The sequence below is a fragment of the Lissotriton helveticus genome, chromosome 3_1, assembly GCF_964261635.1.
Source record: "Lissotriton helveticus chromosome 3_1, aLisHel1.1, whole genome shotgun sequence".
In the NCBI taxonomy this organism is placed as follows: Eukaryota; Metazoa; Chordata; class Amphibia; order Caudata; family Salamandridae; genus Lissotriton; species Lissotriton helveticus.
Window position 1 is genome coordinate 1,049,387,070 of NC_136061.1, and position 25,129 is coordinate 1,049,412,198.

The 25,129-nt window shown below is 44.1% G+C and overlaps 1 protein-coding gene across 1 annotated transcript in view; it reads right to left on the reverse strand.

The window, feature by feature from the left end:
• Window positions 1–25,129, reverse strand: part of LOC144823260 (uncharacterized) — a 277,122-nt gene that overhangs the window by 76,455 nt on the left and 175,538 nt on the right. Inside the window, exons 21-26 of the mRNA XM_078681614.1 lie at window positions 18,572–18,643; window positions 16,293–16,361; window positions 11,215–11,283; window positions 7,583–7,651; window positions 7,205–7,273; window positions 1,728–1,796 (exon numbers count right to left, since the gene is read on the reverse strand). Of these exons, the coding sequence (XP_078537740.1) occupies window positions 1,728–1,796; window positions 7,205–7,273; window positions 7,583–7,651; window positions 11,215–11,283; window positions 16,293–16,361; window positions 18,572–18,643 (417 nt within the window). The remainder of the gene's footprint in view (window positions 1–1,727; window positions 1,797–7,204; window positions 7,274–7,582; window positions 7,652–11,214; window positions 11,284–16,292; window positions 16,362–18,571; window positions 18,644–25,129) is intronic.

Here is a 25,129-nt window from a genome sequence, read left to right on the forward strand (position 1 = left end):
TATTACACCTTGTACATAACAAATTTCTACTTTATAAATTCTCCCACTGTGCACCGTGTAACACATGAGTCAGGCAGAGCAGTCTGAGCTTCTCATTCCAAACTGCATAAATTTAGAACTCTCTTCAATACCTAATTAATAACCACCACCTGCTAGCATAGAGGTACCTTAACATAGCATAGCATAGCATAGCAAAGCATAGCATAGGATAACATAACCCTTTTGAGAAATCTAGGGGTAAAGATGGATGATTCTCTTGATATGAAAACCCAAGTTTAATTTGTAGCAGGCACCTGCTACGGCATCCTGAAAATGCTCCGGAGATTTCTTCCCCTCCTATCGCTCCCCCACAGAAGAACTGTGGTCCAAGCCCTCATCACTTCGAGATTGGACTATGTAAATGTCCTATATTTAGGCCGCCCGGATTGTCTTCTGAACAAACTTCAGGTCATCCAAAATGTGGCAGCCAGACCCATTCTTATGTTGGGTCCTAGAGTACGGATTTCTCTCTATCTAAAGAACTTCCTATTCGTAGCAGAATTCACTTGTGTTGGCCTTTAAAGCGCTTCATGGCACAGGAGCCTATTACATTAGGAAACGGGTGACCTTCTATACTCCCGGTAGAAACTTAAGATCGTCACAACAACATCTGATGACGGTGCCCAAATTTGCCCGCTCTCGCAGAAGGGGCCGTTCTTTTCAAGTGCAGGTGGCCCGCCTTTGGAATGGGTTGCCTATAACACTCAGACAATTGACTGATTTATGGCTCTGCTGAGCGCTGGGATGCTCTAGCGAGTAGCTGCGCGCTTAACAAACAATGAATAACATAACATAACAATCTCACTTGTGTGTTAAGGAGGTAAAGATAAATCCTTGGAGAGGCAAAATATTATTTAATTGAGTGATGTGGCTGAAAGAAAAGCATATTACCTTTTTTGATACTTATCAAGTAACATTGGTGTTTTGCACCAAACAAATCTTTAAAAGAAGTATCATTATAAACTGGCTAAGTGGCAGGAAAATTGCATATGCATTTTCTTCCCTTGGTTGGGGGAGCGAGTTGAAATGAAGATCATCTTTGTACATTTTTCAGAATCCCACAACACTCAAAATGATCATAAGTAGGTATGTTCATATAATCTCCAAGAGACTAAGGTGCTGTCTTGCAAGTAAATTGCAAGTAGACCAAAATTCGGCAGCCAGACTGCTATTGGGTCTATCATCTAGACATAGTGTTCGTATCCACCTGCATAACTTGCATTGGCTCCCAGTTGAATCTCGGCTCAAATTCAAAATGCTGTCCATCTCACATCGGGCCCTTTATGGTGTAGGCCCCATTTATCTTCAGAAGAGATTTGTTTTTTATAAACCTAGTAGACAGCTTCGCTCGTCCGACCAGCTATTAATACAGACCCCCAGGTTCAATCGCCAAAGGCTCGGCGGGAGTTCCTTTGATCCAAAAGCCAGCTTGGCCTGGAACATGCTACCTTTGGCATTCCGGGGCATTCAGGACCCACTGCTTTTTAAGAAAAAATGAAAAACGTCGCTTTTTTAGCTTCTAATCTGTGTGCAGTTTACTTCTGGAGCAAGTGCCGGAACATTTCAAGTAGGCATGTGCTTAAATATAACATAACATCACATGCACTGTTCCCATTCACAAACCACATCACAAATTGTCTTGCATAGGCGTTCTGCATCAAGATAAAGTAAAAACAATATCGACTCACCTTTGGTCCTGGAAGGCCCTCGCCTGGTGGACCTGGGAGCCCTAAAGGTCCTTTTACACCTTGATCACCCTAAAAAGCGATAATAATAGAAACATCACATGGATCGTTAATATGCCATTGTGGAGGCAGAGGGAATGAATAACATCTTTTATTAATACTAATCGGTGGGATACGTTTTTGGATCTGACCACTTGGTGAGGACTTTTAGTAAAGATTTACATCACATGTCCCTTACAGCCACCAAACTCAATTTCATCAACGTGTACTTCGTTGTAAGTGTCACCAGTTCACTCGAAGATTGAAAAATCAAACCAAATCAGCAAGCTATTTTCGTTTAGAGTCTCTGTGTGTAAATGATACCCATCTTTTATCCATGCAAAAACACTTTGGCGAACAGAAGATCTAAATGTTGTTTTCTCTTATTAATGACCTTCAACGAGTGCAGAGTTTAAATTCCAAAGCTGTTAGAAACCAAGGAAAGATCCAAGTGGATCATACATGTCCAGGGTGTGCATCCTGATCATGTACAGCACTCACACTTGATTGGCAAAAAGTTGACTTGTTGTGGAAATCTCATTTTAAGATCAGATTATTACTAGTTGACATAACGTTGGCACTATATTTTTCTACGTGTTGATGAGGATAATAACCAGTTAGGTAGTGTTCATCACAAATAAATGCGTCACCTGATACAGAAAATGTAGGTGCTTTTATTGTCCAACTTAATGGTATTATTTCTGACCTCCACAGGGCGAAAGCCACACTTGTATCCAGCAGCATTTAACCATGTGATTGTTAATAGGTGCTCAACCACTGAACTGATCAGTATAACTCCTACACACAATTTTGTCAAAGTTTGAGATCTTTAAGTATCTGCAACCTTGATAAACTAAGATTAGTCTCAAGCAGGTTAAGGTTTTGCCAAAGCACTAAAGCACACAAGCTCTAGGCCTCTGCTCATTTAACCTCCTTTAGAATGTTTTTTAAACCCGGCATATATATGCACCTCTTATTCTCCCTCTACCGTCCCCTTCTCACTTAATAGATGAAGTTTGGAGGAACGGGAATAGTTTCCTATGCCCCTTAAAAGGATGAAAGGTGGTGTAATCTCTAACAGAGGGCTTTCTTGCCAAAGGGTGGTTGTGTTGTTTGTAGTAATGTATGCGTGTATTGTATTGGATTCAGCAAAACACCTCATGTGGGTGTACCAAGAACTTGCAGGGGCTTACAGCCTTCCTATTGCTTATCATCGGTTGCCTTCATTGTCACTCTCATTTGCTTGATGCTTAATCCTTATTGGATAGCTTTCCTTGTCCGAACGTGTCCATCATGTGTTTATCCCTCCCCTGGAGCATAGTCTTTTTACCATCTCTTGGACGGGCTAGCTTCTAGCTTCACTTTTTTCATTTTGCTCAATCACTCCATGAGATTGCATGTGTTTTCCAGATCTCTCCCTCGAGTGTTTCTCTCCTTGCGCTCTGTGTTGCTGTCTCCCTGGTGTTGCAAGCACTCTCTCTCGAGTCGTTTTTAACTTCTTCCCTACCACACTCCCTTCCTCCTTGTGCTCTGTTTTGCTTCCTAGATCTTTTGCTTCTCTCCACAGTGTTGGTCTCCCTTGTGATCTGCTTTTCCACTTCACCCACCCACTTCTCGTAGCTTCCCGTTCCTCTGTTGTCCACCATGCCCAGCTTTTTTTCACCTGGCATTTAATTTTTCTTGGGGAAAACCAGGCAGCAAATTGCAGCCAGCCCTTCTGCCTTTAAAGAGAGGTGCTTTTGTGATACTTCTTTTTCATTTTTTTCTTCTCACCAATTATTCTTGCACCTTTTTTTTCTTTTGCCCATTTTGCACAGCATGTAGCAGATGCTGTACAGCATACATACAGAGTGAAATTGGAAATATTGCTTGGAAAGCCATTAAAATGGGTTAATCTTGTTCCATTGGCTCCTCAGCAACCTAGTAGGGTCACTGCTGTTCTCCACAGTCTCTGGAGGAACGCCTGTAGCTTCTCTAGCAAAGCCTATAAGTTCTTCAGCTGTAGTTCACTCACAAGCAGTACTAATGGCCAATGTAGGACTGATTAGACTCTACCATTTTATTTTCCTTTTTCGTTTCTTTGCTCTCTGAGACAAAAACATTTGCAATCGGTCACTGATGTCTGGGGTAACTTCTATGGGGTCAAATAAGGTTCTTCATTGTCATCGCTGCTAGATCTGGTGCAACTGATTTTGTTTTCTATTTCTGGACTTATATCCATCTCATCTGGCATTTCTGAAGAAGCCTTGCTGGTTAACAGTGGGCTGAGTTATTTCAGAAACAGCAGTTTGTAGGTATAAGTGGTCTTTAACAGTATTTTCTGCAGCTGTAAATGGCTACTGCAGAGAAATGACAGGTGTTGCTACAAATGGTGGCTGCATTGATTGGAGGGAACTTTTCAAGATGGTTCCTCACCCAAAAGGTTGTAAAAAATGTGTTTAAAAAAAGGGTAGGGCAGCCTTCACGTGAGATTCTTTGCCCTAATGAATCAGTGTGAAGGCTGTTTTAAAAGCTACACAAGCAGCCAGGTGCAACTAACTGACTGTTTCCTTTATAACTGATTGTGGTAATTATAACAAGCAAACCTAGACCAGAACAGCAGCCATGTACTGCGTATAGTAACTGGATATGTAGCCGACATGGGATTTTACAGAGCTAGAGGTGGATTTTGCAATTTGAGCATTAAGGCCCTTATTTCGGAGTTGGTGCAGTGGAACATTCGCCAAAAATTGCCTGATCTCCTGGCCGCTATATTTATAGTGCCTTTGACATCAATGCACTCTTAATGCAAGTGCAGACAACTGACATTTTTTGCCAGATACCTCACATCTGCCCAATTCGTTTAAGGTCAGAAGAGTGTACAACTATTGAAGAGTTGTCAGAACAGTATACAACCATAGAAGGATGGCATCATAGTGGGTTGAATTGGTGCAGGATAGCGCCATGAAGAGGTGGGGTTTTATATTGTTCCTAAATTGCACCAATGGAGGAAGACATTTGAGGTGCAAACAGTTTTTTAGAGCCCATTGTCCATGTGCATAGAGGGCTTGTTTCTATGAGCAACATGAAATACACAGGAATCAATTTGGAGTCCATTGGATTCCTGGAGGGTAATCCTAGGAGGTCGAATGGTAATGGGCATTCTGTTTAACAGCAAGGTAGTTGAGTATACTGAGTAGAGTTCTTCAAACGACAAAGTTTGAAGTCAATTCTAGCAGAGAGAAGGAACCAATGTGTGTCTTTAAAGGCTGAGGAGACCTTAGGTGAGCCTCTGTATGAAGAAAAGGTTTGTTTGCTGTGAGATGCCAAATAGGAGTGTGTTTCCTCCAGCCAGTGTGATAAGACAATGGGCTGGACCCTGGAATGGAAGTTCAGAGGTTCAGAAGTTCAGGAGGGTGGAGTGGCTTTATCAGTATATTGAAAACGCCAAACCAATTTGTCTAGCATAAGAGCACAGCTGCCTCAGTCGTATGCGCAGGGTTGTATGACGTTATCCTGCATGCGTTTAGCACGCACGCCTTTACAATGCGGGATTAGAAGGACCGTGTCATTATAACGCAGACATTCACAAAATCCTCAGCACACCTCTGTAGAGTAATATTAAATACCAATGTGAGTATACACAAATTATAAACACAGTTTCAGAAATCTTCTTTTTCTTTTATTCTTTTCTTTCTGATCAGCCAACACGTGTTTTGTCGCACAAATTGGGAAATCGTCCCACAACTTTCTCAAGGCTTCAATGTCATTGGTAGCAACTTTCCTTGTGGTGATAATTCCATCCCACACGCTTTAGACTGGGAGTGAGTCTAGTATACTTACTTCGAAGTGAGCAAATCCGTAATTTTTGGTAAAAGCACCCCGTTCCGCACCGTAGTACAGGCGCAACTAGATCAGTCTGTCCGGCTTTTACTGAAAATTACAGATTTGTTCACTTTGAACTCCCCAGAACAGCAGGAAATTACTCTAATTGTGGATTTTCATGTATACTTCTAAACTTCTACTGTACAGGTAATCTGGGAAAAAAGAAGCTAACATACAGATCAGCACCTGTAAACTTTTTTCAAAATGTAGACCTGGTAAAGCCTCTTCCTTTGCACCCCCATGTAAAAAGACAATGTTATATTCCATTCTAAAAAACACCTTTCCTAGTATATTTTGTAGACGAAGGTGCACCTTTAGGGTGTCAATAGCCATGCAAAATGTATGTGAGTGCTCACAAAGTTCTAATTGTTTACTGCCTTCCGAATGGCCACACCTTTGCCTCTCACCTTGGAAGCCCAATGTGTTTTCACCAAACCCTACGTTTCTAACCATGGAATATCTGCCATACCACAGATCTTTCTCTATATTAAGTGCAATTTGCTGTCAGAAAATCTGCTTAGTTGAACCAGGATGTTCAAATACTAGGTAAATATAAATCATTCATCTATATAAATGACACTTCGGTGCACAAAATGTATTGTGTGTCCAGACCAAATATTGTATTGCTTAATATGAATCAGTAGACCTGTGTTCTTGCAAATAGAGTGAACTATCCACCCTGAGAGCCCTACTCCTTTTTCTTGCATTCACGTGTCCTCTGACACTGCATGAGGGTTTTGAGAAACAGTCAGGGTTTCGATTTTTCAATAGCCCCCCCCCCTCTTCCCACCAATTGTAAATTACTCATATTGTCTTGCTCTACACGATGACATTAAATTAGTCCTGTCACACCAGCCATGGCTAAAACAACCGACTGCCCTATATGTACTTTGGGTTAAATTAGTATGATCAAACTGAAAAAAATATTAGCTGCGTATTAGTATTCTTACATTTGCTATTGTTTTGTTGCATATTTTAACAACATATGGTACATTTACAACAGAAGGTTTTTGATTAAATTCCGAGGAATTTAGCTTTCTGGAACACTCCTCTTGCGCTCTCGAAAGGCCACTTCAAGAACTTCTTTTGCTAATTTGGCTCTAACACTAGGTTGCGATAGTCCTTCACTTTACGGAAGCGTCGGCTATCGAAATTGTACCACCACACAACCTTTTTTCCACAAATGTTAGTGTTAGAAACCAATGACAGTCATTGAAATAAAAGTCAATAAGGCCATCATCAGAGGTGGTGGTAATATTCAATCGAATGCAAATGGGTGTCTGCACCTAATTTCACCAGGTAACACGTGTTGAATTTTACCTTGCGAAAACTATTCCTATTCTGAGATTTGCAGCACGGGACAAGTGAAAATATGGGATTTTTTAATTGGGTAAAACGGAAACGTTATGCCTCATTCCTCGGAATCCTGAGTGAAAAAATATAGGGGGAGGTAATGTGCCCCCCCCCCCTCCTCTGGGCAAATATACTGCGGGAAATTAAGAAGAGGGCCTAAATATTAATCAAAATACATTACTCTTTGTATTGGGTTGGGTAAGAGTTAATTTACAGCGTCTCACCTTAGGGCCTGGTAATCCAATCCCTTCTGGGCCTGGCTCTCCAGGTGGTCCTGATAGACCTGGCATACCCTGTTAATAGAAAGACAGAAACAGCAATCATTCAAGACTCGGGTCATTTGGTAAACTCAAATACCCCCACTGTTGTGACCAGCAAAATGCACGCCTTTACATATCACCAAAACAGCTTGGAAAACAAAGATTTTAAATGCTTTTTCTGCCATGACACAAGTCCCTGCATCTATTAAATACTATTTAAATTGCCACAAGAGAGCGGTCACATATCTTTTACCGTCATGAATGAAGCATGTCAAAGAAAAATATTTGCCAAAGATAAATCATGGGAATCAACACAAATAGTAAACAATACACTGTGCTCACCGGAAGGCCGGGATAACCGTCTCCTTTGGGTCCAAATGTTCCTTGAGGTCCCGGATTCCCGCGGTCACCCTGCCAATAGAAGAGAAATAACCCTTACATGTTTCAGAAATTCTTTAATAATCAATGAACAAACAGAAAGGTACATCTGACTACAGAAAATGTTGTACGAATAAAACAAGAACTTCAGTTGTCTAAAATCTGTTAATCGCGGAGAGTACATGTAACATATCTTCTGTATCCGGTGAACCTTCACCTTGTGGTTTAGAGACTATTAGTTTTGAGATGGGTCTGAACAGAGTGGGCCTGGTGTGCTAGGCCATAGTAGGAATCTGCCCTTTTTTCACAAGTGCCTGGTCACTGCTAGATTTGTACGTACTTGTAAACAAACCCCTTGTGACAAATGGGTGCTGAATATCATCATGTTTGCTAATACACAACTAAATGGGACTCATTATTTTAATCCTAGAAAGATGAAATGCTGAGTAGACATGCTCTGATTTAAACCTGCGACAATAAGGTCAAACTAGTACTCCTTGAGAGAGAATGCAATAGTGTACTTGAATGAAATATGAAAGTACTTTTAGTGGTGGATATGTTAGTATATATATATATTTTGCAAATCTATAGTGAAGCAATTGTAGATAAATAGTTATGATAAAAGATTTACTTAATGATGCAGTCACTTATATGCATGTTAAAAAACAGAGAATAGTATAACTATCAGTAATATGTACATCTGTTTAGCAGAACTAATGGATATCTATATTTTTTAACAATTATTCTACACGTTTATAAAAGCAACACACATATATAGGTACATATCTATAGTACAAATAACTGTTTCTATACAGACGGATATGCTGTATATTTCATTTTGCGTAGGATGGTTATGTGGGAAAGAGCCAATTCTTGAGTAGTTTTCTGAAGATAAGATGTTATCCGTGGGTGAGCTACTCTCGGGTGAGCTACCAAACTCCACACACCTAGAGAGGTCCTAACATATTGTGAGTGGGCAGAATAGAGCACTCAGATAGTGAGATGGCACACTTCACAGGAAATTGTCATCAGGCAGTAGGAATCCAGGAAAAACATTGGCAGTTGAGCCGCAACCTCCCCTAAGGGCACTTTCTGAGAATGAAAGAGGCACCCCTGACCCCAAGTACTCTGATCTCGCTTGACTGGAGTAGAGAAACTAAGAAGGACTGCAGTGCTAGCCCTGGAACCGGCAAATAAGAGGCTGCATCAAAGTTGGATTTCTTCTGCTGCTCCTTAGGCTAGCGAAGTAAAGGACTATGCCTGTTGTATCCTGCTCGTTGAGAAATTGCCCTCCCCTCCAACAGTCAGTTGGCTGACTTCCTGTTCACAGCACAGGGCCACAAAAGCTGAAGTAGCCTGCATGGTGAGTTGGTAGCAGAGATCACGGATCATCAATCCTCGCCCCCTTGCAGCCTAGGAGACCAGGAACTGACACTCAAAAGTTACACAAGTCTCTTCTGGGCCCATGAGAGTCGCAAGTGCAGTTTGGTTGCCCAGAAAGAGTTATCGCTGCTAAGAGATATAATGCTACTGAGGGTTGGTTTCAATTCAGGTGTGGAGTGCTACAGTTGGCCAAGGGAAGTGAAGGAAGGCACTGTTATACATGCTGAGGAAATGACATCATAATAATTAAATCGTAATTTGAAATGTAATCATCTAACCATTACATTTCCTGCTTCTTCATTTGTCACCTTAGAACGACTGCCTGACTTTTACAAAGATTAAAAACATTTGTTTTGCTCCTTGCTAATCAGATTACTGTTTTGAGAATGCCATGGGGAGGTATCTTCCCATTCCCAGGGTTATGGAAGGTATAGAACATTTATTGACAATCAGATTGCTGCAGTATTTGAGTCCTTTTTGTACCTCTTACAAAAATTCACTTTTTTTCTGCTCTGGGTACACATTGTACAGATACCACCATTCCAATATGGATGATACATTTGACAGTCACCATGTAGAGTTAGAGTACATCTCCAACATATTGACCATAGTCACTGCTCAAAACAGTCTATTCTTTGCTTTTTGCATTAAGGAAAGAACTTATGGGTCTTATTTAGAGTTTGGAAGACAGGATATACCATCAAAATGTGGTGGATAGCCCACTGCCTTTATACAAGTTTCATAGATTATAATGCACTTATAATATGGCAGTCGTGTGCCAAACTCTACTTAAGGCGTTAAGTGTCATTTTGGAAGTTGGCATGTTCAAACGTCACATGCTCCAAGTCACAATTTGAGCCGCGAATCAATGTTAGTTATCAGCCTATTCTGTGCACTTGGTAACTTACTTCTACCCTTTTTAACAGTTGTATGCCAAAATATCAGATACAGAAATATTGTCTGGCTTACATGTTGTGCCCTAAATATTGTTTACAAACATATTATGCCATCGAAGGAGAAAATTAACTAGATAAGAGAACGACCCGCACTTAGAAAACATAAGTACACCTCTTTTTGTCACAGAAAATAACACCAAAATCGTTAGATGGTTGTTCTTTGAATGGTGTTTTAAAAATGCTGGCCCAATGTTAAGAGCATGTGCAGTTTTCCGTCCATATCTTCCATGGGTGACATCCAGGAGAGCCCAAAGCAGCACTGAAACGGTATACAAAGATGATGACGCAGATGCAGTATGTGGCCATTGATTTAGAAATGTTTTAAATGTTTTAAAAATAAAAACGTCATATTCTGCCTTTTTATTAGTCAGACCCACAGCCGATGACCGTGTAACACATCAGGTGAATGTCTCTGGGCTTGATTGTGTGACTATCACTGTGGGTGATATTTTTACACTTTTAACATCTGGTTGCATCTTGCAAAACGAGATATTTAAATGATATAGTTGGTACTTTAAATATAGACTGCTTATTCTCGCCCATACTAAACCCCACGATAAAATCCATTCTATTTTGCGCCCGATGGCATTCATTTTCAGATGCTGTACTGATACAACATAGTAACCTATTTCCAAGCACATTTGTAGTGGACAGGATTAACAAAGAGGAGACACATTTAGATACATTCTTCCACCACCCTAGGCTGCACCATCCGGCTCCTAGGTCTTTAGTGCCACATTAACCCACCTCATCCCTTCATTTAACTAATATTGATCTTAAGACCTGCTACCATATTCCAGTCATCTCTATTGTAAGAACTCCAATCGAACACTATCAGCTCTGGTGGCCACAGGTAAATAAACAGTCCCCCCTGAAATCTCTTTCCAGAACTTGTGTTCACCTACTGGCGGGTGTCAATTCGACCCTTCTGTAATGCAGGTGAAAATCCATGGTTGACATGTTGGCTGCTATGCTTGATGTTAAAAATACACCTTGCTGCTCAGGAAATACCACTGAGACCGAAACACCCCAGAAGTTTTACCGTTGAAAGTGGTGAGTAAGGAGAATGTACATTATGGGCTTAGCTGGGGTGTCTCTCTTATGAGTGCATCAGGTGTGGCGGCATTAGGGCCCGGTGGTGCGAGGAGCCCATGGTACCCTAATTGTGCATTATTTTCAGTGCTTGAATTAGTGCCACTGTACCTTTTACATGTCTCTGGGGTTGAGATCAATGATATTATTCAGGCTTCAGCTTACCTTAGGGCCAGGAATTCCAACTCCTTGTTCGCCGATCGGGCCGGAAGGACCAGCTGGGCCAACGTCACCCTGTAATTTGGAAACAGACGTATCAGCATATGTTGAAAGCGTCTAAAGGACGTATCTAGCATTTTGAAAATGCTGCCTGACTCTGGGTAACGCTTTGTACTGTTAATTAAGACGGCATATGCTTACCATGCTCTTCAGCCTCAAGTGCGGACCATTTCTACACATGTACAAGTAAACATTGCCAAGTTTTGTAGTTAACAGTCATAACAACTATCAGTGTAACAGACATGTTTTTCAGGGACACCAGCTGTTTAATCTGAGTTTTTTTAAATTTCCCAAATAACCATTGTGGGCCTAGGAGTGGTACAGCAGGCAGAGGGATCCATGATGGGTGTGATGCCCCCCTGGACCACAATTATGTTTGCCTTTTGTTATCAAACAATGTGTAAGAGCACCATTGTCCTTGTCTGTATGAAGACCGATACAGACTTTACTAAGCCCCTCTTTTGGGCTATGTTAGACTCCTCTCGGGGACCATGAAGCAAACAGGGCTACTGGGCCTCATCCTTGGAGGCTGGGGTCATTTGCCTCTGAGGTCTAGGACGCATCCTACAACTGGCTCCGTGAACCGAGGGAAGCACAACCCCTTCAGCACTTGACTCTCAGTGGCAGCAATGGTGGGCATTTACAGGCTTCTCAAGGAGGTCATCTAGGGGTGCATCAAGGTCAGAATACAACAACCACCTAGTAGCACAGTAATTGATTGTCCATCCCAGGGCTTGCCTTTTATCAAAAAAGCATTCTAACACCCTCAAAAACGAAATATTACAATTACAATATGCAGGTACGAATATCCACAGGCTACTATCTTCAGGGTTTAGGTTTCCCTTCACTCGACTATCCTCTACCTCAGTGTAAGATATGGCACGCACCCCAGGTTTTAGGAACAGATGGAGTCCTACCCTTCTCATTCAGAGTTTGTGTGCTCAGTTTTATATTCTTAGACCGAGTATGTTAATCTAAGCAATAGGAGTCCTTGACTCTCAGCAGTATACATCTGGCCCCTCCACCTCCTCTAGGGGCATGAAGTGCCAGCTGTGAGTGCCATCTGTGGATGCAGCCGCTGCAGAGACTGCTATCCGGAGTCTGGCTGGAGGGCAGGCACTGGCATTGTAGTCTGTCTCAAGTCCTTTGCAGGCCCTCCTCCGGGTGCAGGGTGAGTCGGGGTGAGAAGTCACAGGGCAGCCAAAGGAACTTCTCAGTGTGGTGCAGCTCCAACACCACTAACCGCAATAGTACAGCGGCTAGGTCCATCACAGGTCCAGCCAGTCATTAGGAGAGGGTAGTTTGCTTTCGCTATACTTCCTGACTTGCAGAGGCTTAGCCTGCTTTAAGCACAACTGTGCAGGTTCAAGGTATTGCAGTTTGCTCAGGCATTCTTCAGGACAGTGGCACAGTCTAGGCCATTTTCAGGGTCAGAGAGGTGCGGTGTGCTTGTTCTTACTTTATCAGTTCCACTGTGCAGACTCTTCTGGCAAGAGAGTCCATGCTTCAATCTGCGAGCATGTCCATCGCTCTCTGGAGCTTTCTGGGTGGCCTTAACTCTGGGGTCACCTGCGTCTTCTCACTCTGGTAGTCAGCACCTCCGGCAGGGTCGGCACTCTCCTTCCCTCTTCTTCTCAGGCAGATCAGCCTCCAGGCTCTTCAGGACAGAGGTACAGCTCTTCCCTCCAGGTGAGACGCAAGGTGATGATCCCTCACCTCTGGGAAGCTGGCTGTCAAATAGACGCCAGCTCTGGTCACACAGCATTCCTCAGGGCACTTTGCAGAACACAGACTTCCTTGGTCAAATAGTATCAAGAATTGGAAAAACAAGTGGGACTACGGCTCTAACTTTCATACAGGTATAGATGGCAGGAGATGTAAATTATCTGTCTACACTCTCAGGCTGGTTCCTCTTTTATGTGATCCTCCCAGGCTGTCTTCAAGACTCAGCCTTTCTATAGAATGATGGTTCTCTCAGCTAGGTTGTGTCCAGTTTGAAGCACCAACAACAGAGGCACAACAAGGTGTTAGCTATCTGCACATGGCTTTCAACGGCCACAGTGAACAATGATCACGAAAAGAGACAAAAGAGTGACCTCTCCCTTGAAGGACCATACACACTCTGAAAGACAGACTGCTGTCCCTCCCTTCACCTTCACTGTGTATCAAATGGCAGTGCTCAGGGAGACTCATCTGCAGCTCTTGCAGCAAAAGGACCAGGTCGAATTTCTAAAGGTTGCCCTGTCTCATAGTTCCCCACATATGCATCTAGGTCACCTTCCTCCAGCTTCAGGATGGGCGGGAATACATACAAAACCACCTCACCTCCATCTTTTGTACATGAACAGTCAAAGGACTTTCAAAATGGGAACCCAGACTTCCAATACTCTGATTCACTCATACACAAAATGTATGCAACACTCAGGCCACACATATACATACATGCAAGCATGCCATGGGATGTTAGTGCTAGGACCTGAATTATATAGCAGTAAGACTTTACATGAGTGGGCCAGAATACCTTCACTCCTATGACACAGATTAAAAGGTCTGGTCATAACTATTGATTCACAAAACACAGCATGCTGCTACCACAGGTTCTCAGGCTAGAACCATGACAGGAACATCAGTTCACTGTCAAACAAAGAGGACACACTTTGTGTGCCAGTCCAGATCCCAAACTGGTCCAGGACCTCACACATGCCAAGGGACAGGCCTGGGTATTTGTGCACATACTTGATCAGCGTGAGACTGGAGCCAAAACCAAACAACAGGATTCCAGAAATTCGCAGGTGGGCACTCAGCTCAGGGGAACGCAAATGTACAGCAAGCAGAGGACACCCCCGCCTCAACAGGCTGACCCTTTCCCTTGTCCCTTGATTTCACGCATCCATTACAATACTTAAATATTTCATAGCAGTCTCTGGCTCATCCAAATTAGTTCACACTCGCTGACTGCTGGACAGGACCTGTTTTAAGAGATATTTTTCTGACCCTTTTGAGGCCACGTGCAGTGTTGCTACCCAATCATGAAATAGTAAAACCCGAGCATATCTTGTGAAATACATGCACTGACATAAAATATCACTTCACAAACGTGCGTTCACATAGGTAGTTATTCCAAACATGTACTATGGTTAATGTACTTGTCTCTGATGCTCATTTGAAAACTGCAAATAAATCCACCTTTATTGGCAGAATTTCTCTACCATCCTTTTCTCAAACTCGTAACGACTTTACAAGAAGCAACATCACACAGCAATTAACAGTCCTCACAATTTTCCCAAGTCCATTCGTGAGTAGCTCGTCTATTTCAGGTGTTTTCCTTCACATTCTAGGATGTATAGCCCTCTTCATCCCATTACTTAATTAGAACTGGATGCAAGGAAACATCTTGCACTGAATGGGCTACTTACTGTTGGACCTGCGACTCTTGAGATCTTTACCACTGATCAATAATAAATAGCCAATTCATTCAGAAGCACATACGTTGGTCAGAGGTGTCCCAAGGGGGGCATATACATTTCAGTTTCAACCCTTGGTAACCTGTAAGCAATGCTACTGCTTCTGCCCATAACTGTGAGATAAGAATGCCTGGCCATCAATCAGCTTCTTGCTGGTTCCTGCTGCAGCGTGAGGATGTACACAACTACTTGTATCTCTCTGCCTGTGTGTGCTAGCCACTAAGGCGATGGCTCAAAAGTTGTGACTTCTTCCAATCACTAAATGGTGTCCAGACATAGTTATTATTAGTTCGAGCTAGGCAGCACGCATGCCCTGATTGCGAGGCATGCTGTATTCAGTCTATTCAACACAACCAGTGCTTTTGGTTGGTTGTTCGGCCTGCCTTTCGAACAGTGGCAGTCGCCACAAATGAAGGGTGGTGGGGCGGGTGGAGGGAACGCGGGAGGTGGCACACATGGGGTGTTAAGAATAATATATATATTTTTAAAGAACTTGCCAGAAGCCGCAGGTCGCCTCCTGCGTCGTGCTTCCTCTTCTCTTCCTGGTCCCAGCACTCTCTGGTACAGACTCCCATCCAATCACCATGCTGCAGATCAGCGCGGGGATTGGCCTGAATGGACTGAAAAGACGCTCCGCTCAGACCAAGGAGTTTGTGGGGTTTCTCCAACCCAGCTGTTCAATGCAGCTGGGCTGGAGAAACCTAAGTGTGCCGGTGCGTTTTCGCCGACCTGAGATGGCTGCCCAAACACATATGCACACTTAGACAGTGCACATAGCACTCTTCCTTCCCTCTCCCATGCTTCGGCCCTGACCCTCCCTACAGCGCTGGCTCAGAGCCAGCAAATGAAAAATAAAACAATGCTAGAACATTGTTTTATTTTTCATTTGCTGGTTCTGAGCCAGGCAGTGGGGTGATGCTCCTCCGCCATTGCGGAGGAGCCGTCGCTGCTTTCGAAATTCCTTTGCTCTGGTTGGTGAATAGTGTACATCTGTCCCGCCTTTGGGTGCTTGGTTCCATGCCATCGGAATTCACTTAAATCCATATTTGTAAAGCTCGAACATATCACTCCCTTAAGGGTTTTAAGGTGGAAGGGGCCGTCGGGGAGATTGTTTCCATCTACCCTTTTGTAGACCCAGGTTAGCAGGAGTAAGTCATGGATATGATGCACGCTTTACCAGCAGCAAGATGTGATGGTGCTTGCTCCAAAGGACCTGGGCGGATGTGTTCATAACTCCTTTGTTATTTCCATTGACCTTTTTCTAGACTGGGGTCAGCAGGAGTAAGTCAGGGATACAATGCACGCTTCACCAACAGGGAGATGTGACTGTGCTTGCTCCCAAGTCTTGTTATGAAAATGCTTTAGCTGTGCTGTTTATGTATTGTGCGTCTTAAGTTAGCATTCGCTGCACCATTTTAAGTTTAGTTGCATTATAATGCCAAATTCCTCAGTGTCCAGAGTCACCCAGTAAAAGCAATATTTTTAAGGACCATGTTCACTAACAAGGAAAAGTCAATTAAAAAATGTTTTTTTGCAAATGTGTATCCACTAATGACTTACCTTAGGCCCAACGATGGAACGACCAGGTGGACCCGGCATTCCGAGGCGTCCAGAGATACCAGATTCACCCTAAGAACAGAAAAAGATAATGCTTTAAAACTCAGACTAACTACAGAAAATAACAATATTTCTCCACCCAGAAGAGTAAACTAACCCTGCCACCACTCTATGTTTCAATGAACTGGTCCTAACAAGTTGGCATCAAAGTGACCCAAGTATATCCTGTAATTCTGACAAATGCTCCTCAGGATATACGTTTAAATTAAATCATATACAATGAACAAGGTGTCTATACTCATTCGAGAATGTGTGTAAAGGGCTTCACCTGTCTGTGTCTGTCCATTTTATGTATACACGTCTGCACAGTGACAACCTTGGCCAAGATAAAGGTGCGAGCAATGAATACCCTAACAGAGAGAGGCAAATTGGGCCGGTCGTCAGCTTGGGGATGGGCTTAGGGAAGCTAAGGACACCCCTAAAAATGTTTTAATACCAAACTGATATTGCAACAGTCAGGTGAACTCAGCATATAAGACCAACTCTCTTTTCAGGGTCTAGCACAGAGTCTGCAAGAATGACTTCTTTGCTACATTAAAGCTAGCAAGCGCCTTGAACTGCGCTGGTTTTAGGGCCATGAGGTTTGAAAGCAGCTTACTGGGGTTTCTTCCTATGTCCCAACTGGTCTGTCCAGTCCCTGGCTCTCAAAAACATGACGTGTGATTTCATGTTATAAAAAAAGGAAGCCTGCCTCTGCATGGATCAGAGAGCAGTTGGCAGGTGAACACTGCGGGGCCTATTCACGAAATTCACATTCTAATATCTTGCATGCCTGTCTGAATTTGCACCCAGAATTGTACAATGAGAATACGATGGGACTAAAATGGCAATATTCATAAATAGAGGCAATAGTACGGCGACCTCATTATGTTTTAACTAACATGGAGTTGGACGTTTCGGGCCCGATTCACCAAGGCATGTAAGAGTGTGTAAAAGAGTACTGTTGTAGGGCTACTTCCTGTGCACCTAAATGCTTTTGTGAATTGGCTCCAAAGTTTTTACAAATTGTTCATTTTGTGCCTAGTTCAAGCGTGTTTATTATTGCTTTCTTTAGTTTATTTGCCGTGGTTGCTCTGATGCCTTCATTTAAAAAAGTGGTGATGTGCGTATAGTATTCTTGTGAGGTGTGGGGCTGCTCAACGCAGCTTTGCCATCGTTAAGTCCATCAAAACTCCAGGTTAGTAGACCATTTCGTATTAACCAGACAACTGACCAGCAGAGCCATACATCAAGAATCAAGATAGTGCATGAGATAGCGACCAATCAGGAGGCAGAAACTGGCATAATCTGTTTCCTATATGAACCTTGACTTGAAGGATCCTTTTCCCAGTGAGTGTTACTTTGATCATAACACAAAGTAACTGACTGTGGGCGATGCTAAAGCCCCAAAACTCATTGTGGACAGGGGGCTAGCCCCAATAAGTTGGCTCCCATAATGCATCACTTCCCTAGCAGCTAGTGTTGGATGCATGTTTTGTAGAAGACCATTCTGTCAGTCCATCGTTTATTTTCACCCTCGCCAGGGGTGTAAGGAAATTCACTGGGGCCCCCCTGCTAAGTACATGAAGGGCACCCTTGCGATTCACTCAGATTTTGTCCGGTTAGTGTACTGTGCTGAGGGGCCCCCCTGCACTCAGGAGTTCCGTAGGCCTTTGTTACACCACTGACCCTCCCAATAGGGCTCACCCCGATATTTGACTGTGGATGTGGCTAAATCCCTCAAAACTCACTGTAGGCGGGGCTAAGGTCTCTAAATAGACTGTTTGATGCTATTCAGGTCAATGAGACACCAGCCCCTCTGATAGTTAAAGAAATATCCCAATATCACTAAAAAGTAAGTGCCTACATCAAATAGTTAAACTTGGTAGTGTACAGAAGTTTGGTAACAGTGGACTGGCACAGCAGACACATATCTTAATGGCCTTTCCATATGAACCAATGGTGATGTGAAGGTATTGTGTGTAAAGAGACTCCACAACACCAAGCACTTCCATTGAGTCCTTCAGGTTCTTAATGAATTTACATTTCTTTCTTTTAAGGATACTGTACTACATTTCTCTCTGTAGAATACAACATTTTATAACTCATTTCACAAACCATCCTTCATATAACAGTATACATTACATTGCCTACCTTCCAAGAGTAGGTACATGCGATTATATTCAGTCTACATTGTCATGTGGGACCAGAAACACATTATACAAAATGAATTACAAAATTACCTTTGGCCCTGCTGGACCAGATGATCCAGGGGGTCCTGGTAATCCACGGATACCTCTTTGGCCCTGGTCACCCTGCAAGAGCAGAAGAGAGAAGAGTTAGGCAGCCTTCCGGGCAATATTGAACTCACACCAGAGGAGAATGCATTCCAGATGGGCAAAAGACAGACAGATAAGGAAAATAAGCATTGCTAATGAAAAGTGATTAGGCTCGTTGAGAAAAGGTTTTTACCAAGCTACACTAGATTGTCATCTCAACCCTATAAGTCTCCTACATTTCAGGCCTAGAGATGATAACCTTATTTTATTTTGCAGCCACTAGACCCTCATCCACATTTATGAAGGCAGTGTTGCAGACAGTGCAACACAATATATTTACCCCGAATGAACAGTCGTAGGATTTTTGAACAGAGGTACTTCTATTTGATCCCACCCTAAAAGAGTTAAATTACAACTCAATGTGAAAGAACTGAAATTTACATTTAAATTCAAACTACTCAAGGCATCAAAACATGAAGGCAGAGGTATTGCAATAATAAAATGGGTTAAGCACCTGCTCCGTGGGGAAGTAGGTGGTCCTCACCGCTGTAATGTTACAACGAGAGGAGCTGCTTAGTGTTCAAGGAGTGGAGGAGGGCATTCCCCTTACAGAGAGGGAGGATGCAGGGAGCCCCAACAGGAGGGAGGGAGTAACTGCACAGAGTCTCACAGGGGTGAGATAATGTGCTGGAGGGTGTGCATGGGGAGAGAGGGAGGCTGCAGCAGGACACACAGGAAGAGAAAGGAATTGCGGAGGACCAGCATTAGTGAGGAGTTGTTGCACAAGAAGGGGGCGCTTACAGGAAGGAAGTGGGCCAACGAGGACATTCACAGTGAGAGAGGACCTGGAGGAGTGTTTACAAGAAGGAAGAGGTGCTGCTGAGGACTCTCATAATAAGGATAACGGTTGTGTTAAATCCTCGCTTGAAGAGAAGTCACTGGAGGGGGTACACACTTGACGGATAGATCAGATTCAAGGATTCACTCATGGGAGGTAGATAGGGATCTGTAGGGGCCCTCAGAGGAGGGCAACCAGTGAAGGAACTGCTGATAGAAAGGCAAAGTCCAACTGCAGCACTAAGCAGGGAAGAATCGGAGAGAGTATAGCGGCAGAGAATGCCAGATGTGCCACACAGTGGGTAGTGCCACGTGCCTTGCCTAGTACTCAGCGTTCAGCCAATGGTTGCTCCATGCACACTCTAAAGTGATGGCTATGGGTCTTCCATGGCTCCAAGACCTTCCTTAATATGTCTGCCAAGTTCCGAGCGGTTAAGGGTGAATTTGAAAATTGAAGCATGAATCTGTCCAACTTACAGCAATGGACAATATGGAGCAATTTTTTGACAACACAACGATATCTGATGAATCAATCTACTTTCTGCCAACATGTCAATTTCTTGAAAGAATGTATGCCAAACGTTTCACGTTGTATCAATGGTGTGCCCTAGGCCAAGCCGTAACAATGCAAATACATAAAGTGCTAGTTTTGGAATTGCAAACTGTAAAGGTAATATGAAGGTTCCCTGTGCCAATACGAAGTATGTATGTATGCCAGACAAACCATCAGAAAATGCACAATTGTGTTGCTCTCGTTTCCAGACTCACAAGTGTTTGTCACCAAGGTGGCTTGTGTCACTTGATTCAGCTTTGCTATCACCATTACACTGATATCTCATTGACAAAAGCCTCTTTCCAGGTACATTCCCTATCCCGCGCATCCTTTCAGCTTGCAATGTGTTTGTGTGTTTATTTATTATGTATTGGTGATTTCTTTGGTGCCTCAAACAACTCTGAAACCACGTCATGTTAGTTCACCCTATCAACTGAAATATACTGAACTATAATCAGCAATATAGTCACATGATACAGACAGGTCAGACTGGGAACCACTACCGGCCCTGGCAAAGTGCTCGGATGGCACCCCTTCCCCACTCGGGGGGTTGGATGTGCTGCCGAGCTCTTCGCCGGGGCCGGTTTTGGGCTGATTTTGGTACTGGGCCGATTTTGCAGCTATGCTGCAAAAACAGCCCTGTAACAAAAACGGCCCCCAGGGGGCCAAATCCAGCCCCCACCCATGCGGCGCACCGGGGGATTGCTCGGTGCCCGCTATGGCCAATCCGGCCCTGGATACAGACAGATACAGTCAAATGTCCTTCGTTTTTGAGTCTCCCTTGAGAGCGCAGCTGCTAGCAATTCTTTCAAATATACACAGAGTGGGCTTTGGTGCTCCCTTAAGTAGTATTTTTCGGTAACTGCATCCCATTGTGTGTTTGGTGTGTCTCTGCATCTCATATGGCGTGCTTGCATAGTAATGCATGAGGCGTAGGTATAGAATATTGGGTACTGAGTATCAGGTTATAAGAATCTTATGACCAAAATATTGAGGAAAAAAATATTGACAGGTGGACATATATAGTGAAGAATAGATTTTCATACTTAAATCCACATACCTTTTGTATATATATATATATATATGAACTATCGTTACTTACCTGTAAACAGGTGGTTCTCCAGTATTGGTGTCTTTCATAGATTCACATGCTTGAATATTCCCCGTCGTCGAAGTGGGAGTCCCACGGTACATAAAAAATAGCAATATTGCTAATATAACATAAATGATAATATCATAGAATAATAAAAATAGAGATAATACACTGTAAAACCTCTAAATGGTAACTTCCATAGGAAGACATTACAAGAGAAAAAACCCATTTGTAACATATCAGTGTCATTATGTTGGTCCAAACTGCAGCCAATCAGGCTCAAGCACCCTCTAGAACCTTCTCCTCAGAAGCTCAAGCCCTCAGATTTTCGTAGCACTAGTAATAATAGCGTATGAGGAGAAGAGAGCCTCTGAGGGGAGGAAGGGTGGGTCGCATGTGAATCTATGAAAGACACCAATACTGGAGAACCACCTGTTTACAGGTAAGTAACGATAGTTCTTCTCCAGTATTAGGGGTGTCTTTCATAGATTCACATGCTTGAATAGAATAGATAGCAGTAACTCCTTAGCACTGGGATTGCAAGCATCTTCACAAGAAGTAAACACATAGCTTAAAAGCATATAGCAATCACAGAAGAAAAAGGAGGAGGGAACAGAGGCTCACCTTATTTAAAGAGATGGCGAAGCACTGCTTGCCCCACTGCGGTATCCGCCTCGTTGATGGAATCCAAACAGTAATGTCTGGTAAAGGTGTGCCTATTCGACCACGTTGCCGCCCGGCAAATCTGGTGTAGAGGCACTCCGGCAAACAAGGCGGTGGAAGACGCCATCGCTCTCGTCGAATGTGCCTTCACAGGACACTGTAAAGGCTTGCCAGCTTGTTGGTGACAGTAGGATATGGCTGCTGAGAGCCATCTTGCAAGTGTTTGTTTTGTCACTGAATGTCCCCTTCGCATTCTTCCATATGCTACAAAAAGTTGATCTGATTTGCGGAAAGGGGCAGTTCTTGAAATGTAAAACTTTAGACAACGGCTGATGTCTAAGGAATGAAGGCGTTGTTCTGCCGGTGACTGTGGATTCGGGAAGAAAGTCTTCAAGAAGACAGGTTCGTTCAGATGGAAATCTGTAGGCACTTTTGGCAAAAAAGAGGGATTGGTACGAAGAGATACTCCATCGGCTTTGAATTGCAAATAAGGAGGCTTGATTGTGAAAGCATGAAGATCGCTCACACGGCGAGAAGATGTTAGGGCCAAAAGCAAAACGACCTTCCAGGAAAGAAATTTGTTGTCTGCTCTGTGGATTGGCTCAAAAGGAGGCTTCATGAGCTGTGACAATACCACGTTGAGCTGCCATGCCGGAGGCGGGCGTCTGATAGGAGGAAACTTCCTGAAGAGACCTTTAAAGAATTGTCGGATAATTCTGGATGAGCAAAGAGAGGTTGAGCCATCATGTCTGAAACGTGAAATAGCTGCCAGAAAGACCCTCAAGGTGGCATGAGAGAGGCCAGACTGAGCAAGGCTTAGAAAGAAAGGCAACAGCTGTTCCGGGGCAGAAGTGAGTGGATGGACATTTGCTTCTGCGCACCAATGGCAAAACCGTTTCCACTTTAGTTTGTACGTTTGAACAGTTGAGGAAGCTCTAGCAGAAGCCAGAATCTCTCTGCATTCCTGGGGCATATCTAAGTTCGCGAATTCGAGGTATTCAGGTTCCATGCCCATAACTGAAGAGTGGTCGGGTCTGGATGGCAGACTTGGCCCTCGTCCATTGACAGAAGATCTGGACGTGGATGTAGACGAATGGGCGTGCATTGGGACAACAGAAGAAGTTCTGAGAACCAAGCCTGTCTGGGCCAACGGGGTGCGATCAGTATCAAGTGGCAGGGTTGCCTGCGCATCTTCCACAACGTCCTCGGCACCAATGGTATGGGAGGAAATGCATAGGCGAACAGGCCGCTCCAGTCCATGAGAAGGGCGTTGCCGCTGGACCCCGGATGAGGATGCCAGCTCGCAAAGGCGGGGCACTTCCGATTCAGTGGAGTGGCAAAAAGGTCCATCAGGGGACGACCCCATCGGCGGAACACCATGTCCAGAGTTTGTTGATGAAGCTCCCACTCGTGGGTCGATGATGTGGACCTGCTCAACGAATCCGCTAGGATGTTTGAAACCCCCGGCAGATGGACCGCCGTCAGGGAGATTCGATGACGAAGAGCCCAGTTCCAGATCTTCTGAGCTAGCCGAGACAAGGGCTGAGATCTTGTGCCGCCCTGTTTGTTCATGTAGTGCATGCTGGTTGTGTTGTCCGTTTGAACCAGCACGGACTCTCCTTGCACTACTGGCAGAAAAGATCTGAGAGCAAGGAAGATCGCCAGCAGCTCCAATCTGTTGATATGCCATGTTCGTTGTGACGGAGTCCACTTTCCTTTGATTGAAAGGTCTAGGAGATGAGCTCCCCAACCCTCCATGGATGCATCTGTGGTCAGTGTTAGATCCGGAGGAAGGGCCAGAAAGGAAACTCCTTCGTTTAGGTTGGATGGTTCTCTCCACCAAAGGAGACTGTCTTTCATGCGAGACGAGACTCTCACTAGATCGTTGAAGGATCCTGACACTTGGCGCCATTGCAGGTCTAGTTCCTCCTGAATAGGGCGAGTGCGGAGCCTGCAGTTCGGGAGTAGAGCGATGCAGGACGACGCCATCCCAAGAAAGGACTTCAACATGCGCACAGAAACTGACTGTTTTGAACGGATGAGGGTGACCAGACGTACTATTTTCACCTGTCGTTCTTGGGAAACGAAGGCTTTTGATAATTCCGTGTCGAGAATGGCACCCAGGAAGTTCCTCCTTTGTGATGGTGTTAAGTGTGACTTGTCCACGTTGATGGTCAACCCCAGTGACTCGAAAGTCCGCAGGCAGAGACTTGTGTCGTGAGCCAGCTGAAGAGGAGACGGAGATTTCAGGAGGCAATCGTCCAGATAAGGAAAAATCTGCACTCCTTGAAGACGTAGATAAGCCATGACTGGGGCCAGGACCTTCGTGAAAACACGAGGCGCCGAACGCAGGCCGAAAGGCAGCACCTTGAATTGGTAATGGACAGTGCCCACCTTGAACCTCAGAAATTGGCGATGTTGTTGCAGAATCGGCACATGAAAATAGGCGTCTTGCAGATCTATCGTGGACAGAAAATCTCCGCTGCAGAGAAGCCGCAAGACTTCTGACAATGTGAGCATGCGGAAAGACTGCTGTTTCAGAAAGAAATTGAGCGCTCTCAAATCCAGTATAGGCCGCCACTCTCCCGTCTTCTTGGCAATGAGGAAAAAACGTGAGTAGAAACCTGTCCCTTGTTGTGATATAGGAACCACTTCGACTGCACCTTTTAGTATGAGAAGACGAACTTGATGTTGCAATTCTAGAAAATGGGGAGGTGGCGGGCCTGATGGCGGAGAATGAGGAGGAATCTCTGTGTACTCCAAGGCATGACCCTTGCGAACAATGTCCAATACCCATTGGTCCGATGTTATCAGAGACCATTGGGAATAAAACTGCGAGATTCTCCCTCCAACTCCTTGTGTGACATGAGAGTCACTGGCGTTTGTTGTTGGCACCCCTATAAGTAGGTTTTCCTTTATAGGGTCTTGACTGATTTTGGCGAGTAGACTGCTGGGAGGAGTAACGTTGATTGCCTTGGTTGAATTGGCGGTACTGAGTGTGTCCTCCTCGAAAAGTTGTGGAAGACGAACCTCTTCCACGGGCGCCACGAAAGGGCTGCTTCTTAAATTGTAAAGAGACTAGCGATTTTGCTGTATCGGTGTCCTTTTTAATTGACTCAAGCGCCTCGTCAATGTGAGCGCCAAAAAGAGATTCACCGTCATAGGGCATGTCGAGTATCTTCGACTGGACTTCTTGCCGGAAAGAAGTGGATTTAAGCCAGCCTTGGCGGCGGAGAGCCGCAGCACTGGCGAGGATGCGAAATCCCGTACTCGCCACATCAATCGCACAGTCAATCATTTCCTCTGACGCCCTCATGCCATCCTGGAGAACTTGCTGGGCTTCCGCTCTGGACGCTTCTGGAATTAGTGAAACGAA